This window comes from Nothoprocta perdicaria, unplaced genomic scaffold (genome assembly GCF_003342845.1).
Source record: "Nothoprocta perdicaria isolate Ctin4 unplaced genomic scaffold, notPer1 scaffold_186, whole genome shotgun sequence".
NCBI lineage: Eukaryota > Metazoa > Chordata > Aves > Tinamiformes > Tinamidae > Nothoprocta > Nothoprocta perdicaria.
Genome location: NW_020455049.1, coordinates 452,630 through 471,093, shown reverse-complemented (window position 1 = coordinate 471,093; position 18,464 = coordinate 452,630). Strand labels below are relative to the sequence as shown.

The 18,464-nt window shown below is 53.4% G+C and overlaps 2 protein-coding genes across 2 annotated transcripts; one reads left to right on the top strand and one right to left on the bottom strand.

The window, feature by feature from the left end:
- Positions 1-5,565: 5,565 nt before the first annotated feature.
- Positions 5,566-9,662, bottom strand: SYT8 (synaptotagmin 8). The gene is made up of 8 exons (XM_026036807.1): positions 9,619-9,662; positions 8,255-8,462; positions 8,071-8,166; positions 7,666-7,833; positions 7,281-7,448; positions 6,520-6,637; positions 6,188-6,321; positions 5,566-5,965 (listed from the first exon to the last, which is right to left on the bottom strand). The coding sequence occupies exons 1-8, from the start codon at positions 9,660-9,662 to the stop codon at positions 5,732-5,734; spliced, it is 1,170 nt and encodes a 389-aa protein (XP_025892592.1). The 3' UTR covers positions 5,566-5,731.
- Positions 9,663-11,625: 1,963 nt separating this feature from the next.
- On the top strand, positions 11,626-16,001 carry LOC112945245 (cytosolic 5'-nucleotidase 1A-like). Its single transcript, XM_026036803.1, has 6 exons — positions 11,626-11,670; positions 12,248-12,415; positions 12,944-13,073; positions 13,726-13,848; positions 14,916-15,094; positions 15,675-16,001. The coding sequence occupies exons 1-6, from the start codon at positions 11,626-11,628 to the stop codon at positions 15,975-15,977; spliced, it is 948 nt and encodes a 315-aa protein (XP_025892588.1). The 3' UTR covers positions 15,978-16,001.
- The last annotated feature ends 2,463 nt before the right edge of the window (positions 16,002-18,464 follow it).

Genomic DNA, 18,464 nt, shown 5'->3' with positions numbered 1-18,464 from the left:
AGCTCAACATAGACACACGTTAACAGTCACACAGTGTATTCATTAAAAACATTGACCTTGGAGAGAAAGAGGGCATTTAAATGAGCTGTTCTACTCTACAGCCCAGTCCTTTCTTCATGGCTTAGTACTGCCTCAGAGTGCACAGGCCCTCAGAAAACCTAGCAGCTAACACCCCTGTCCAGACACTGGTCCATATACAGGCTTCGAGCAATTGATGTTTGCTGAAGTTGAGCCCTCTCGCATACCTATGGGGTCTGTCCCTCCAGAGAACAGACTACTGGTCACAATCCTTACGTGTTTGCTGTCCTTAAATCCTGCACATTGGAAGAGCCAAATCACGTCTGGAGAACAGACTGTTCTCTGTGTCCTCTATGTTTTCAAATGAACAAAATTTAACACATCTCCATTCTTCAAAAGTCTTTTAGGCTCTGCATCAATACGACTCCCCGAAGTCACTAACTGCTCTGCAAACCAGTGGCCACCTAGGGGCTGATCCCATTTCAAATCCACTAGCTTTTTGCAAATGTAACCCTAGAAGCCATGTTTCAATAACTTTGGGAGCTGTGAAGACCCTCAACAGCCTTGCCTACCTGAGCAGCACTGAGAAAGAGCCATGGGAGAAGACAGCTGCAAGGAGATTGGCCTCTGGAAAGCCTTCTGGAGATGCTTCACAATCAAACCTAGGAAGACAGGGAATGAGCTTACACTAGGAAAGGACAGAGCTCAAAAAATATTGACACAAAACCCCAGCAAGCATCTTTCAAGAACAGGCCCAAAGAGCAACTCTTAGAAAGCCACTTGCCATGGGCTGCTGCTGTGAAGAAAGAGGACAGTCCTGGTCCTGATTGCTTGCCCCCCACTCCATGTCATGGTGCAACATGTCCTTAGAGGAAAATGGAAGCCATAAATCCAGCCTGTCAGAGCCTTTCACGCACAAAAATCTGGCAGTTTGCATCCAGCGTGAGGTTCACAGTCAGACCAGTTTAGAACATGCCCAAAAGTCATGGTGGGGGAAAAAAAATGAATACAACCCTTTAGAGCAGATAAACCTTCAGAAATTTGTTTCTAACCTGTTCTTTGTCACATCCAGAATAAAGTTCCTCACCCGCTGCTCATAACATGAAGGCAAAGCGTTTTAGCTGGGATGCATTAAGTGATGCCCTTCATGACAAAATTCAGACTTCTTTCTCAAGACCCGACTGAGTGATACCTAAGATTAGAGCAAAATGCTCTCCATCTAGGTGTACAGGGCCTTTCCTACAAATATTAGCCCAAAGTGGCTTAATTAACCTAGTACATGGCCAATTCTGCAAATACTGAGGGTGGATTTCATCTGAGTAAACCCAAATATTGACTATGCAGAAGTCAACATTTAAGCCAACCACCTCCAGTCCCCTCATCAGCAAGGGAGAGAAGGGAGTATTTCAAGGGTGTGATTTTTCTCGTCCCAAGACAGATGGATGATTCATGTCTTAATGTACTCGTTTCCCACAAAAGGATGGTTGCCTCTGGGTAACTAGTTCTCATGGGGATGTCTAATGTCCATGTCCAGTTATAGAAAGGGTGATGAAACCCCTGCTGAGATAGTGTGAAAATCTACTGTCCTCCCTGTCTCTGCTACCTGTACTTAAAATAGAAAATGAGTTTGGGTGTTTGCAGGTCAAGGCATCATTTGAGCTTGGTTTAACTCTTACTCCTAATTGACTTCAAGCTTCTTTCTGTTTAAATTGAACTGCAATAAAACTGCCTACAGGGGTTTCATCATCTCTGCGTGAAGTTGGTAAGGCTGGTTGAAAAAATCCTGTTTTGTTAACACACTACAAATCATCATAGACAGGTGCTAAATCTGTGCGTTTGCAATCTGCTCCTGCATTTCCAGGAGATTTATTTCAGTTTCCCTGAAAGGACATTTCTGAGGCAATCTTTTATACCGAATCCAAGGTAAAAAGCTGAATGACTGGACAAGGGGAATTGTTCCCATCATGGGGGACAGAGCCAACCTGCACGTCCCACTCCACCCTGTGGCCAGCAGCCTGTGTTTGCTCACACCAGCCCATTGGTGGCACCTGCAAGTCTCAAGCCGCCTCTGCTGTATGCCACCACCACGCACCTGTGACACCGTCCTTCTTGGGATGGCATTTTTTTTCCAGGACCTTGAAAGCAATGAAGTCCTGGTGCTGCTTCTGTGACGGCTCCATTCTGCTTAGGCCTGAAATAGCAAGAAACTTGGGGTTAGGACATCTCCCACCTGACAAATTAGATCCCTGGTGGTTTCACACTCGGGGACACTGGAGTTCACACTACCACCTGCTGCACAGCCACACAGCTGCTGCTGGCACAACCTGATGCACTCATGCTGGTGCCTAAGGTGTCTCCAACTCCCCCAAAGGGGCCCGTGAAACACCCTCCTGCTGCTCGGGGCCTGCACCCAGAAAATGAGCAAAGATGCACAGCTTGGATGTCACCACAAGAAGTTCAAAGCCCAAGGGTTGCTGTGTGGTGGTAGATCTCCACACTCTGGCTCTCAGCCCTATTTTTCCTTCTTGGCTTAATAATGAGGCACTTTTCTTCCTGCTATCCCAGTGAAAAAAATACCCTCCCTCCCTTTCTTCCCATGGCGGTGGAGGCGGCCCCTGGGGCCACCAGGGCAATGGCCGTGTCAGGAACGGAAGGGGAAAAAGGGAAGGGTAATTCCTTACCTTGCTCCAACTTGGCTGTCCCTCCTACTCAATTACTGGGCAAAGTTTGCTGCCCATGCAGGGCATTCTACCAGCCGTGGGGGCCTGGACGCAGCCCAGCAGAAAGGAGCGTGGCGGGGAGCAAGGCGCTGTGCTGGGCAGCCTGGGAGATGTAGTTTCGGTGGGAAGAGCGGCCCTGCGAGCATGAGGCGCTGCGGGGCCTGGCCAGGCGCGTCGCTCCGGCCTGCCGTGCCGGAAAGTTTCCGTGGAAACTCCCAGCGCTGGCGGCGCTTCCCCGGGACCCGCTTCGTGCTCACGCCAGGCCCGCCACGGCCCCGGCTTGTTTTCAGGAGAGACACAGCAAAGCAAAGCACATCTTTTGCTTTGCCTCTGGGTTTTGAGCCTGGAGGCATCACAGTTCCTGGGGTTTTGTTTGTTTTTGTTTTTCTCCCTGTTACTTTTCAAGCACAACAGATAAAAAATGTACTTTGGGAGGAAAAGCTGCAACCTCCATAAAATCCCAGGCATGGCAGCTTTTAACAAGAAATATGCACGTGGCAAAATAGCTGCTTCATCATAGCACTCGAGACACTAATCCTGGTTAAAACATATTCACAAAAATGACACACTTACCTCAGGAAAAAGCTCAGATGGCCTCCAGTGCTCAGAGCTGGTGGGACCAGGCAAAACGACCCAGCTGGATGGCAGTCAGCACATGCCCAGGCCATCCAGGGAGAGCTCCTGCTCATTTTCATCCCACGGGCATATTAATTAGGACAGGGAGGCACAACGCTGCGCATCCTCCTGCCACAGCTTCCACGGGAACTATAGCAGGAGCTGCTTGGGAGCAACTGGCAGGGACACCTGGCCCCAATCCTGCTTGGAGGATGGCCAGCCTCAAAGGCAGGTCCAGCTGCTGAGGGCCACATCCAGGTGGGCTGTGGAGGTCCCTGAGGACAGGGGTGCCCCACTGGAATATGGTCCCTCACACTCGTGCTCCCAGGCTGATCCCCTTTGGGCATCACCCTGCTGTCTGGCTCCCCCCGAGATTCATGTTATTTTTCCCCAAGAGACAGGTTTCCAAGGAGATTGACACCAGGGGATTCCTCTCTGCAGGGAATATTCCCATTTGGATCTGGATATAAATAATTAATCTAAAACGATAAATCTCACAGCAAATCCCTTCTTTTCAGCATTTCTTGATTCCTTTTGTGAAGGCTTAGGCCTCCTGTCCATAAGGTAGCCCACACCCTGTGCCTCCTCAGCAGCCCCAAATACAAGCACCAACCTGGGACTTGGAGGCTTTTTTTTAGACAAACTTGTCTTGGTGCTTTACTGCTGCTGGGATTTAAAGGGCTCCTTTCCCTGCAAACCCATCTGTACATTTTGGGATAGCTTCCAACACTCACAAGCAGGGAGTCACCAGAGTTTTACACAGGCTTCCTCTAAGCTGTGGGATCTAGATGCATTTGCTGCATCCCGTGGCTAAGCACACTCTTCCATGACAGAATGAGGCCCAGCCTAACAATCCAGCTCACAAGCTGAGGAGAAACTCATTTCCCTCTCATTTACTAACAGAGATTTGTTTTGGTTTTTATTACATTTCCCATGGGGGAATCTATCTGCTCTGGGCGTGCAGTTGCATGCTCAGCTCTCCAGGTACAAGTACATCAGCCCAGCTGGAGAGGTGTGGGAGGACAGGTTACCTTGCCAAGGGTACCAACAAGCACCGGTGGGGACACAAGGGGAACACCCCCCCCCCAAAAAAAGCATATCTAAAACCAACCCAGATATGTAGTCTGCACCCCATATTGCATTCATTCCCTTCTGAGCTCATTCTGTCTCTGTTTAAGACCAAGGCATTAATTCCCTCTATGCCCTTTTACGAGTATTTCTCAGGTGACTGATTTCCTCCTTCAGTTCATTATCTGGAGCCATCACATGCTGTTTTCCCCCAACACAAGCCACACTTCACCTGGTACAGCTATTTCAAAACAACCATGTCATCTCTTCCTTCATCACAGCCACTATTAAGCCTAGGGAATATTTATTAAGAAGCAGAGCAGCTTTTGTAGGTTATTAATCTCATCGAGAGTTTTCTCAGTCTTCCTCAGCTTCACAGAATCTTCTCAGCTCCCTGAGAGGCAGTCAGAGGGACCCCAGATGACTGAAAATAAACTGCTTTCCTATAGGACTGGGTCTTCACTAATGTTTCTGGCTCACCCACAGCAGCAAAGTGAGGAGGAGGGGAACTACAGCACATTCCTTGTCCTCACAACAGCTCCAGCTGCCAGTGGCCAAGGATTGCACAGGGCACATAGAGCCAGAAGTGGCACAGTTCCATCTGTAGAGGCGATGGCTGGAGAGTCCCACCCCAAGCCACATCTCAGGGCATGCAAGGCAACACAGACCAGAACCAAGTCAGGAACAGGCTAACGGTGAAGCAGCAGGAGTCCAGGGCCTGGGTTTGCTCCCTGCTTTCGTTTCATTTACCTCTTACCAGGGTGCAGAGCATTCTTATCACAAAGCAAGGAGTGGGCCCTGCATCTCCAACACCTTGCTTACCAGCCCACCCTCTATCCAAGCTTGAGGCCTGCACCGCTTAGGACCCTTCCCCGACTTACTGTTTCTCACTGTTTTTTGCCTTGTCTGGATGTATTTTCTCCTTCCCCCTCCCCAAGACACGCTTAGGAGGCAGTCAGGAGCTCACCCCTTGCCCATTTATTCACAGCCAAAATGCACACCCACTCCAGGGTGCTAGCACATCAGTCCTCTTCAGAAATATTGACAGACTCAGTGCTACCACGTGAGCTCCAAACTCTGGGCATATCTCCCCTCCACCTGCCAGCAGACATGACAAGCTGGTTCCTGTGCCAATGCCACCCCCCTCAGTGTCCGCTGCCTGCTGCTGGCCTGCTCCGAGGGGCTCTCTGTTCCTCTGGTTCATGCAGGGCAGTAGCAATGAGCTCGCCTCTTGGCCAAGCGTGCCCAGCCTGGCCCATGGTTGCTCCTGCGTGCTGCGAGGGCAAGGTGAGGAAGGAACAGGAGCCCCCCTATCGGGTGTGCAGGGGCAGCCTGAGGTGGGTCTTCAGCCCCAGGGCTTTGTCAACCACATCCACAGCTTGCAGGCTGTGCCACTGGGCGATGGGTCGCCGCGGGTTGGACAGCATGTCAGACCAGTGCCGGAGCTGGTTGCCTGTGGCCCGGCAGCCCAGGAAGAGTTTGCCAATCTGCTCGTTCTTGGTCATCTTGTCATGATCCCAAACAGAGATGACCAAGTCCACGTTCTGGAAGAGAGGGAGAAGATGGTGAGAAGGCCACTCAGCCCATGGCACACCATCACAGCATCATTGGCCAAGATTCCCAAGGAGAGGGAGTACGTGACAGCAGTTGCAGAGGGTCGGGCACCCATGGGTACCACTGTCCTTGCAGCCATTCTTGTCATCACCCTGTGTAATGGGGCAGAGGGGGGAGCGCTTTGGGATGTCCTCTAGACAGGGGAAACCCACCTGAATCTGATTGAAAGGCACCTCAAAAACAAACACTTCATTGAAGTAAGGGCTTAAGGTATTTTTCTTCACACTCGTCTTCCTCTTCTTCCACTTCTTCCTGTTCAGGATGAGATGCACTTTGACAAACGGATCTGCAGGAAGAGAGACATGACTGGGACAAGTGACAACTATTGTTTGATCCACTTGGGTGTCCCAAGCAGAGCTGGCAAGTCTGGTATGGGGTATAGTCCCTGTCTTGCCACGTCTCTCCTCTCTGCTGTCATCAAGGGAAGCTACACCCACCTCAGGCAGGGGCAAAGGGAGATCTGAATACGAGGGGCCCTCCTGACCTGACAGCCCATGGGAGTCCATCCTTTTAAGCTTCTTGGCTTCAACGACCACCACAGTCAGCTTGCCAGTGCTGGGGACATAGCGGAGTGAGAAGCAGACCTCGCCAAGCTGCTCTTGCTGTTGGAGAGATGTGAGCAGTGAGCACCAGATGGAGAGCTCGGGTGGAGGAGTCCGCGATGCTAGTGCAGCTGAAGCCAAAGCAGCATCTCAGGGCTACTTTCAGGGTTCTCTGGTGCTCTCTTCTCACTTTTGCACCCAAAAGGCTGCTTTTTCTCCTCAAAGAGGCAATGAGGGGAATGTGCAGTGTTTATAAAGATGCCCCTTCTGCTTCTTGGTGATATGACTAGCCAGTCTGCTCCTCGGGGCTGTCTCCCTGCCTGGGCACTTCAGGAGGGACACAGGATCCCCTCACCACCCAAGTTGGGAGCCTCAGCACCACTGTGGCACTTTGCAACTGGAGTCAGTGTTCACCCTCTTCCAAGGTGCCGGGAGGGGAGCGCCAGCACTTCTCCCATTCCTGGCTCTTCTCATCCCTTGCTACCCAGAGCAAGGGAACATGCAGGAAGCTGCTGCTCCCATAGCAAGCCATGGCACTGTGTCATGAAAAGCAAGACCCCTTGCTGGAGCTGCTGACAAAGTGGAGAGCAACACTACAGGAACAAGAACGTGGGGAGAGAAAAGGGGATGAAGCCTCCACGAAGGAGTTTTCCAGGATATGGCTCTTTCAGGCCAGCATCCCATCCAACCTCCCGGGACCAACCTCCACTTTGCTGGCAGCTGCGAGGTCGCTCCACTGCTCAATGGCACGCTGCAGGTTGACACTGGCCAGGGGCAGGCGGACCTCCCCAATGATGTCATGCTTGGCAAAGCGGTTGAAGTCATAGACCTGCATCACCAGCGTGGATTCGGGCACCTCTGCCTGGGGTACCTGCAGGGGCAGATCACAAAGTACTACCTCACTCTTCTGCCACAGACCTGTCTCACAGGTAAGGGCAGCAGATGTGGCAGAAGGTTCTGTACTCTGCTGCTTCCATGTACCTGTGACCAAGGCACCTCTCTATTCAGACAGGTTTGTGTCTTGTGGGCAGGGTCCATGCAGCACTTCTGATAGAATCAAGGAAGAATCAACAGGTCTTGTTCCTTACCTGGAAAGTGAAGCTCTCATTGAAGATAGGGTTCAGGGTCTTGCGATAAACCTTGGTCTCGTACTTCTTCTTCATGTCGGATGTTAGGTACACAATGACGTATGGATCGGAGGTGCCCCCACTGTCCATGGCCTTCAGGTCAGCTGCCTGCTTCACACCAACTTTCATCTGAGGAGGAAGAGCACACAAGGTGACTGAGCAGAAGAGAACAGGCCATGTGGATGGGGCAATGCTGGAGAACAGGCCATGTGGATGGGGCAATGCTGGAGACTCAGTGAAAAGCAACAGGGCATGGCCTGGATATAGGGGTATACTTAAGTGGACAGTGAAGAGTGACCATTTAAGAGAAAGGGGTACTAGGAGGAGAAAGGCCCCAGAGGCTTCTCCCAGCATAGGGAAACCTACTTCCTGTGCACGAAGGCTGTACTCCAGGGAGTACTGCAGCTTCCCACGTTTCTTGTCCTCGGGACTGGGCTCCAAGTCTTCCATTTCAGGTTGCACCTGCAGTAAGGAAGCAGCACTTGGTATCGAGGGTCTAACTGGCCACCATGGAGTTCCTAGGTTCCCAGAGAGGGAAAGGATCACATACGAGGCCGGCTGTGGTAGAGCTGCTGACAGAAAGCAGGTTGACTTTCTCCTTCTTCTTGGGCTTCTTCTTGCTGCAGCAGCACTTGACAACACAGACAAGGAAGAGGAGGAGGAGAACAGCCACTGCGACAGCCACAGCAATGAGTGCCCATTTGGGTACTGGTGCAGTGTTCAGAGGTGAACAGAAGGTTAAAAAATAAAAGAAATATCTTTAAAGCCACCTTTTTCAGCATTAAGGAAGTGGACTTCCAGAATTCCTCTCTATCCAAGAGGGCTGGAAGTTGATCATCACTCTGATGGAAGCTGAGGTGCTCCTGTCACAGTTCAGTCCATCCCACGTGCTGGTCACACTGTATTGTCCCCCTCACTCCTCCTGCCCCCATCTACCTCCTTCAGTAAACCTGCCCCAGTCTCACCACTGCCTGCCACGTAAGACACCCCTACATCAGAAGCCACAGTTGCATCCTGGCTGCAACCCTTCTGCTGTTTCCCCTCACACCATGCCAAGCCCAGCAGCATCACTGCAGACCTTGTACCTTGCCAACAGCCCAGGAGGCCTCAGGTGCCCAGGGAAGACCCTGGGCTGCTCTGGCACTCGCGTACTCACATGGGATGGCACCCAGCAAGGCGCCAGCAAGGCCCGGCCGTGCCGTGGGGCTGCGAGAGGGCAGCGGGGCTGCAGTGCCGCCGCTGCTCGTCTCCTTGGCCATGACTCAGCTCCAGCTACCTGGGAAAAGCAAACACACGCCGTGGGCAAGTGCCCACGCTCCCCGGGGTGCGTGCACTCCTGCCGTCTCTGGAAAAGCAAACACGACTCAAAGCAGCGATAAAACGCAAGCAGAAGCATTTAGGGCTTGGCCACTTCCGAAGCAGGGCGTGAAACGTGGGAGCGCGCCGCAGGACGGGCCCTGCCCCGCGAAGCACGGATGGAGGAGACGCCAGTGAGTACATTCCTGCACGCCAAGGTATGGCCGTGTTTACCTTGGCGCTGCCGCCAGGCCCCGCGCGCACCAGGAGCCTCCAGGCAGGGCAGCGGGCTCCCTGCACGCGCGGCACCTGCGGAGGGCCGGGACCGTGCTGTCCGGAGCCAGCCTCCGGCAGTGTCCCACAACATCCCACTGCCCAAAGGGCTCCCCCAGCACAGCTAAAGGATTCGCCCAGTTCCTCTTGTTTGCAGTAAAACAGCCCCCCAAAGTTTCCAGCAAAGCCCTGTCACAGCCAGCACTGCATTCCCCCCAACCTCACATCCTGCCTTTCCCCAGGAAAGGGCGGCAGGGAGCCTCATCTCGCCCACGCAGGGACAGAGGGATCAACTTCATCCCCGTAGCTCTGTTGGGGAAGCAAGATGCAGATTAAGCGACTTGCCTGAGGTCATTTGGGACACCCTGGTCCAGGAGAGAAAGCGGCATATCCGAGTAGCTGGTTTGGGCAGGATTCAGTGATTGCAGTGCCCCCTCTCCTCACTCCATCCCGGCTCCCCGTTCCCCCAGGATAGCAATGCAAGGATGCCAGGTGCCAGGAGGGCGACCGGAGCCACCAGGACTTACCGGAGCACAGGAGCTGCTGAAGCAGGAACTGGCGCTCGGGAGCAGCCCCACCTCGGGGACCGGCAGCTGATATTTCACAGGGCCGTACCCCGCACCAGCTTTATCTCGAGGGAGGGATTTTCCCCGTTTCGCTGCCTTTGTGCTGCTTTAGTGGGCACTCTGCAAGCCCCTTTCGGGGCAGACAGAGGCCTGCTGCCTGGGGGCGTGTTGCAGAGGCACCCACAGGCTCAACACACGTGTGACAAAGCCCTCGCAACGCCAGCACGGCCAGGCAGAGGCAGCCCTAGCGCACACCGCTTATGCCTGCTCCTTCCTCCCTTTGCTGGCAGTGGAGCAGAGCTAACCCCAAGCTCACCTTGTCACGGCTGAAATATGCGGTGGTGCTGGAAGCTGGGCGCGCGGTGCGATATGAAACCACGGGAGGAAGGCGCCGGGCGAGCGGCCGCCGATGACAGTGGCGCAGGATGGCCCCAACCCACGGGCCCAGCTGGATTTTCCAGCAGCCACTCGGACATTGCAACCCCAGCACAGCCAGCAGTGCCACAAGAGAAGCGTGTGGTCTTCCCCCGGCCTCCTGAAAAAGAGAGATCCAATAAATTGGGACCAAAAGAACATTTCTTCCTTCTGCCCTTTGACAGGGATGCAGGGGGACTGAGGGGGCAGCACGTGACAGTGGCAAAAACAGACACCTCCAATTCCCAGGTTACTTCAGAAAAAACAACATTAGAAGCCAAGCATTCAGTTTTGTGCTAAAAGCTGAACATCTGAGCAGCCGTTTTGCTTGTCAAGTGCAGAGCTAGGTTTCCGAAACCCCACCTAGAAGTGCCGCACTAGGGCACCCCTTGGCTCGCCAGCCTCGCGGTGCCTCGCCGAACTCGGCACTGTGGCACAAGCCCGCTTTGCTCCCGAGCGCACAACCCCTGCGATCGTGGCCAAAAGCGCAGCAGCTCCTCAGTCAAGGCTGGCAAGGAGAGGCCTGGCGACGCGATACAAATAACGCGGCTGCCACGAAAGCGGAGCAGCCCCAGGGCCTCACGGCGCAGCCCGGGAAAGGCAGTGGCGCCAGCGGCCCAGGCGCTGTGGCCGGGCTCGGCGCCAGCCCGAGGGGCTGCCTACAAGTCCCGCCTGCTTCCTGCCTGCCGCCACACATATAAACAGCAGCAGCTCCTGCCGAGCGCACGCGCTGCGGCTGCGGCGCGGAGGAGCGGGGACAGCACGCACCGTGAGTCTGCTCTTCTTCTCTTTGTTACCTTCGGTGAATTTGTTTCTCATCTGGCAATAAGAAATAGGATAAGATGCATGCGTCACAGTGGGAGGTATAGATAGGGTTCCATATACATACCTACATCTATTATTTGTGTATTTATGTGGTATACACACCAGTGGGGTGTGCATAGGGAGGGGGATATATATGCAATGTATCTGTATATGTGGTGTCCACAAACTGTATTGCAGTTAGCTATATGTAGTTGAACCAAAAGGAGATATCAGAGTGAATTCTCAGTGCTTAGAAGAGCTGAGCAAGAGGTAGTCCTACCATCGGAAATGGGAATCCTGCTCCCTGCCCCTTCCTTTCCTTCTTTTCTTGCTGAGAGAAAGCAGTTTTTTCTGTCAGGCTCACGTGGAGCCACAGGGCCAGACAGTGTCCCAGCAGAGCTGCTGCCAGCAAACGCAGGCTCAGTCTTCAGGCTGTCCCGCCAGCGGGTCAGACACATAACCCTCTTGCCCTTCTTTTTTCCCCCCCATTTTTCCCTCTCTGGCTTGGATGCATTTAATGCACTGGTTTCATCAGAGACTTGCTGCCGGTTGCAGCCAAAGGGGGAAGATGGCAGAGACCGAAAGCACCGTTCTCAACACCAACGTGAAACAGGTCAGTCTGTCCCTGGGCGCAGCCTCGGCATTGCCCAAACTTAACCCCAGCACCTTCTGCACGTCACCCTCAGCAACGAGGGCCACAGCATGCCATTGCAGTGGCCCAGATTGCTCATGCCCAGGAACTGGAGCCCTCCAATGCAAAGGCTGCCTCCGCAGCAGCCCATCTGAGGGCTGCAGGGTCTTTCAGCCCCAGGAGGTCCACAGCCTCCACAGCAGGAAGAGGCTGCAGGGCTGAGGCTTTAAGACAGCTGGCGAGCACAGCATGCTGAGCAGCTCAGTGGTGCCCATCTCAGCACAAGGAGGTGACCCAGGCCATGTCAAGCCCAGACCTGCCCAAACAATGGAGCAATCCCCTTCGCATGAACTGTGTCCTCAGCATGCGTCATGCTTACCCGACAGGTTGGGCCGTCACAGCCACCAGCTCTGACCTTGGTGGCCAGAATATCAGTTCTGGTGCACACAGGACGTCACAGGCATCAGTGAAGCCAGAAGTGATGGCACAGGAATGATGCCTCCAAAGTCTGCCCCAGCCACCTTCCTCTCCTGATCTTTTCTCCTTCCTGGCTCCACAGAAAGACCCCAGTGAGGCACTGGTCATCGCAGTGACAGCTAGGGCCATCTTCAACCTGGAGGAGGAACATGCGCTCTTCTTGGCCAAGGGCAAGGACGAGTACGTGAGGCACCAGCAGGCCAACCAGAACAAGCCTCTGCCCCCAGGCACAGCCTTCAGCTTCATCCAGGTGAGCCCCTAGCCCAGCCGAGATCACCGAGACTAACCTGGCTTGGTGGCTTTTCCAAGCTTTCCAGCCTCCCCCTCCACCAAGGAGAACTTCCCCATCAACATCTTGCTTAGAGCATGGGTTGAAAGTCCATTTCCATCCTGACTCTCAGCTACCGGTTGATCACACTGAGCTACTCCCAACTTTCAGCCTCATTATTCCCATCATGGGGGTGTAGATGCACATGTCCTGGCCCACTGCAGGCCATGCCAGTGGCACCCTGCTCTCCTGGCTCTGCTTTTAGCAGGATGCCCACGCTGTCTGGCTCCCTCTGGCAAACAGTGCTGTATAATGCCAGCTGTGGAGCAATGTCCTACCCATGCCTGACCCCCATCCCTATCCACTGGCTGTTCCTACCCATGCCTGGCCCCCATCCCTGTCCACTGGCTGTTCCATCACAAATCAGAGCCTTGGCAAAGTCATCACCGGCACCAACCTAGTCTGAGATGACGGTTGCAAGCATTTGATGCCCATGTTTGCTTCTCACAGGCAGTGCAGCACGTCAATGAGCAACTGCTGGCGGATGACCCGATGGAGCAGGACCTCTTTGACATCATTGTGCTCTCCAACAACAGCCCCGAGAGCGGCGCGCGCATCATCAACAGCGCCAAGCACTATGGTACAGGGGGGCTGGTGCTGCCATGAGGCCACCTCTCATTTGGGGTGATATAAAACAGATACACCAAGAAAGGGAGGCATCCTCAGGAGTGCAGACCCCAGTGTCAGGAGCTACTCAGCCCCCAGGGAGGAGTAATGTTTTAAGGGAAAGGGGTAATGTTGGCACAAGTCAGATTCCTACTGGCTCCAAGTAGTTTTCTAAGAGTTCCAGAGCACCTTGCAGGGGCCAGAAGGGAGCCTGACCTGGCCTCCTGCCTTACCTGCTGCACAAGTACTTATATCAGTGGGACTTGGCAACACTTAGGGTAGCCCCTGCCTCCTCATCCTCAGGCAGCAACTGGAGAATTAAGGGCTATAGTAAAACCCCAGCATGGCTCTCAGAAAGACTCCTAGAGGAGTGACAGGGCAAGACAATGCAGCAGGAACAGCACCAAGTTCCCTGAACTGCCTTGGGGAAGGTCACTAAATGCTATCATTTCAGGTAGCCCCCTACCATAGGGCTCATCATGGTTAAGATATAGGGATGTCCTTTATGAGGAAGGGAAGATATTCCAGCTCTGGTGCTTCTGCATGCCAAGGTCCAGGGAGGAGTGGGGCATGAAGCAGAGGACACTCTCCCCTAACAGATTTTGCTCACCTGTCTTGCCCTGAAGGCCTGGAGATCTCCAAGTTCTGCTTCGTCAGCGATGAGGACTCCACACAGTACCTGAAATCCCACCACGTGAAGCTCTTCCTCTCAGCCGACCGGACAGACGTTTGCAACGCTCTCCGCAGAGGTGCTTTCCCTCTGCCCCACACAGCCCTTGGGCCCCACCATGGGGTGTCCTTGTGCTATGCCCAGGTCCCATAACCCCAGACCTAACTCTGTAGATGGACTATGCTTTCCCAGAGCAGCAGAGAGCCCACATACAAAGCTCCGCCTTGGGGCCTGTGGCCACTCCCTAGATGGGTGAGAGGGAGCACCTGGATTTCCTGGGATTTAATAAGGATACTGTAGACGTTTGCTTGCTTAGCACAACAAAAATTAACCACATACTTAACAATAAGGACCACTTTAAAAGACAGGCTTGACCTGATTTGGAAGGGGTATGGTCTACTCAACAGCTCTAATGGGGTTAATCTCATTAATGTGACTGATTTGGTTGGGTATTGAGCACAGCAGCTGACCAAGCTCCTTTCAAGTTAATAACAAATCAACTACAGCCTTTGTTTTTTGTTTTTTGTTTTGTTTGTTTGTTTGTTTTGGGGTTTTTTTGGTGTTGTTGTTGGGTTTTTTTTTTTTTTTTTTTTTTTTTTTGGGCGGTGGGGCTGGGGGAAGATGTTCCTTAGTTACAAAACAATTCCTAAACTCTCCTTGGAGAATACCATTGCTCCAACAAGTGTCTTATCTGGAGTCCTCAGTCTGCGGATGAGATAGGGAGCAGCTTGGAGGAAAGGAGCCGTAATTAAGCCAATTATGCCAATCTGGTGGAGGTGCCAGTCCCTATTACTCACAGTGTGACGTGGTAAATCCAGACGCTAAACCTGGACTTGGCAGAGCAAGCACATGCCAGGAGAAGGGTGGCCTGCGCCCGCCATATACGCTGCCACCTGGAATCTCCTCATGGCCCTTGATGTCTCTCCAGGCTTTGGCCAGCAGCCACTTCCTTGGCCCCCAAGTAATGTAGCCCTAGAAAGGCTGGTCACCAACCCACCCTCACCAGCATCTTTCCCAGAGACATTGGTGGTGTTAGGCAGGGCCATGGCAGATGTCCAGGGAGGAGCTGCTCATGCACAAGCTGCTCTTTGGACAAGGTGTCCTACCTGAATGCCCCCTCTTCTCCCCCTACACTGTGTCTCGCAGGGGTTTCTGCAGCACTCGTCTTCCAGCAAGAAGTGCAGACCTCCAGCACCCAGCTGCGCGTGGTGTTTGATGGCGACGCTGTGCTCTTCTCGGACGAGACGGACCAGGTCTTTCGGGAAAAGGGACTGGAGGGAGCTGTGCAGTACGAGAGGGCCATGGAGGCTGTGCCCATGGGAGAGGTGAGCCAGCTGCCCTGGCTGCATGGGCAGCTTGCATCAGGCTGCTAATGTCTCTCCCTTCTGCCAAGACATTGCCACAAGCCCCTTGCAGAACAAAAAGCACAAATCCTTATGGTTTCCTTTCACATTAGCTAGTTCCCAGCCGTTGCTGCAGCCTCACCCAGCATTGCACTGGAGATGTCTCCTGTAATGAGCCCTGAGTCTCAAATAGCTGGAGACGGGTCAGCTGTGGTCACCCACAACGCCCTTGTCACCTTTAGGACCTCTTGTGATCCAAGTCACTGGGGGTTTCAGACCCCAAGGTGCCGCTAGTTGGGATGTGCTTCCCTGGGCACTCCAGGATTAGCATCAGCACCACAGTACTCCACTGTCTTCTGACCACCGCAGGGTTGAACCAAGGACAGTGTATGAATGCACAGTGCCAACCCAACACTGTCCAAACACATTCCTTGCAGGTCTGTGCTCTAAAAAGGCCTGGAAAATCCCGCAGTGGGAAAGGGTGGCTTGTGTTCTCTCTGTTTGCTCTTCCACAGAGCAGCCACTTCTTCCTACTTGCTCCCCATTTTCTGTGTAATTCCAGGGTCCTCTGAAGGCTTTTGCCATGCGCCTTGGGAAGATACGAAAGAAGTTCAGCCAGGAGAAATCTCCCATCCGCACCTATTTGGTGACAGCCCGCAGCGGCCGGGACATGGGCATCCGAGCCATCAAGACGCTTCGGGAATGGGGCTTGGCCATTGATGAGGCCTTCTTCATGGACGGGGCTCCCAAGGGCCCCATCCTCACCCAGATCCAGCCCCACATCTTCTTTGACGACGGCCTTCATAACATACAGGGGGCTCAAGAAGTGGGTGTACCCTCTGCCTGGGTGCCCTCACAGTGCTGACAGCCCGGGCACCGAGGGCCAGCAGTCCTCCCTCTCAGCAGCATGAGGGATTGGGTCATTTCAAGGCAAAACATCTGGTTGCAAGGGAAGGGCCTGCACGTTTTCGGGCCAGGCCTGGGAGGTGCCGAGTCCCAGGAAGCACATTGAGGTCCCGGTCCTTTCCACAGTAGCCACCAGGGGACAGCGTGCTGTGCTCCTGCTGCAGCCCAGCGTCACCGCAGGGGTGAAAGGCGTCACGGATGCATGGGCCCCTTCTTGAGGGCAGTGAGCGAGACAAACCAGCGTGCCTCTAAGTGCCCACCAAAGATAGACTTCCTGGGGTCCCTCCCAGTGAGGCTCTGCCTTGCTAAATGGTCTAAAAAGGCTGCTGGCCTCCCGTCTCCAATGACACAAAAAGTTCACAGCCAGCAGGATGCTACCTCTCCAGCTCAGCTTTTTCTGCAAGGTTCTGAGATGCAAATTTTACCATCATTTCAGAGGAATAGAGCTCTACGGTCAAAATTTTAATCGCATTTGCTTGAAACTCAACAGATTTCATGAAACTGAAATTGCGGCGTGAAAAAAGAAAATGCAGTTGAAAAACTGCATGAAAACACATGGCTGCAATGACTGGTAGGACTGGTATTGCTGACTGGCCCAGTAAATCCAGCCTGCCTCACATAGGCCTCGCAGGAAGGGGCTCAGGGCTTGCACTGCTCCAGTCTCCAGCAGGGCACACCAAGGGCTCCTCAAATGCCCAAAATCTCTGAGACCACCCTCACAGGGGCAAAATTCTCTCTCTTGGGGCTCTTTGTTTTTAACCTAATCATCCTGCTTTCAAACAGGCCTGTGGTTTGTGAGCTGCCCCCATCCTCTTTGCCACTGCCGTTCTCGTTTATCTCATTTGCACCACAGCGATTCACCTATCATGTTTTATTCCTGTTTCAATATTGGCCTAGTTTGGGTCTTAGAAGAACCCAGTAGATCCCCAAAATGGCTAGGCAAGGATAAGAATGGGAAGACTGAGTGGGGACAAGGATGTTGTGGGGGATTGACCAGAGCTGGTAATAAAATACATACTCAATGCCTCTCTGGGCACGGAAAAGTCAGTGCCTGGCTAAGGGAGAAGCACGATGGACATGTGCCATGTGGACCTCCTGCCTATCTGCTTGCAGCTAGCATGGGAACATGAAGCCAGCAAAATGCTACTCCTGCTGCCAAGGGACTTGGGGATGATGGCCAAAGGGAATTAAGATGACAATGCTTTTATATGTCAGTGGATCAGAAAGCAATTTCTTAAATAGATTTACAGGTGTCACTCTCACCGATGATTTTTCCTCTAATAAAGATAGAGCCATATGTGATTTGCTGCTGCTGAGAGTTCCTGTCCTCACAGTTGTGCTCAATGATGAAGAACTGGGGGAAGAAGTAACCTAGTGTAATCATTTCGGTTTAACAACCCACGCCCTATCCACGTGTATATGGAGAGACGTCACATCAAGCACATTAGGCTCAGCTTAGTGCTGCTGAAATCACAGGAAACCTTTAGCAGGCTTCAGGTTAGCTCCCTGCAGCACAAGGGGCATCGAGGCAAGCACTGAGCTGTAGAAGATGCTGTATCCTTAATTTAATAGAATTTCCTCCCCAGCCTGTGCTCCCTTTTCTACCTCTCTGCATTGGCTTCCGTCCAAACGACAGCACCATCAGCAGCATCCAGCACTAATCGCTCACTAATAGCGCCAAGTGCTTGTCATCTCCGATCGCTGAGCAAACATTAATTAGAGCATCCTCCAAAGGTGCCTGCTAAGCAGGTACGGGCGCTTGTCCCGGTTTCACAGGGGCCAGGTGCCCCACACGCCGTGTCCTGCATCCCCCCTTGCCAGGCCCAGCACATCTGTGGCAGCGAGGGAGGTAGCCAGTCTGAGCAATAATTTAATGCTGACCCAGGCAACGAGTCCAGCGAGAGGGAATTAGCTGAGTCACGGCCAGCACGGACAGACACATGGGGCCGGGGGTTCTCACCCTGCACCAGTAAAGCTTCTTTGGTGCAGGGTGAAGTCGGTGCACGTGAGCAATTGCAGCATGCAGGCTGTGGAGGAAGGAGCAAGGCGGCCACGCGCCCGTCATCCAGCGCTGTCAGCACAGGAGGAAGGATGACAGTGCAAAATGTGCCTGAAACATGCCCAAAATGGGAAAAGGGAAGGAAACATCAGGCTTCGAGGGCTTGCTTCATGCGAGGGCTGCAGTGCCAAGCACTTCTGTTTCAGGCTTGTCTCAGCAAAGGACTTTTGGCCCACATCTCCTGCAAGGGTTGCTCCTTGCCCCATGCCTCGGCTTCTCTCTGGGGGCTGCAGAGATTGTCCCCATTTTTGCCATCTGTCTGTCGGGGACCTGCTCCCGCAGGTGCTCTGACCCCCTCGTGCTGCCCTCCTTCTCCCTGTCCCAGGGGAGATGCAGGCTGGGGCTCGCAGCTGCTCAGGGCCAAGGCGTTTGTAGAAGACCTTTGCC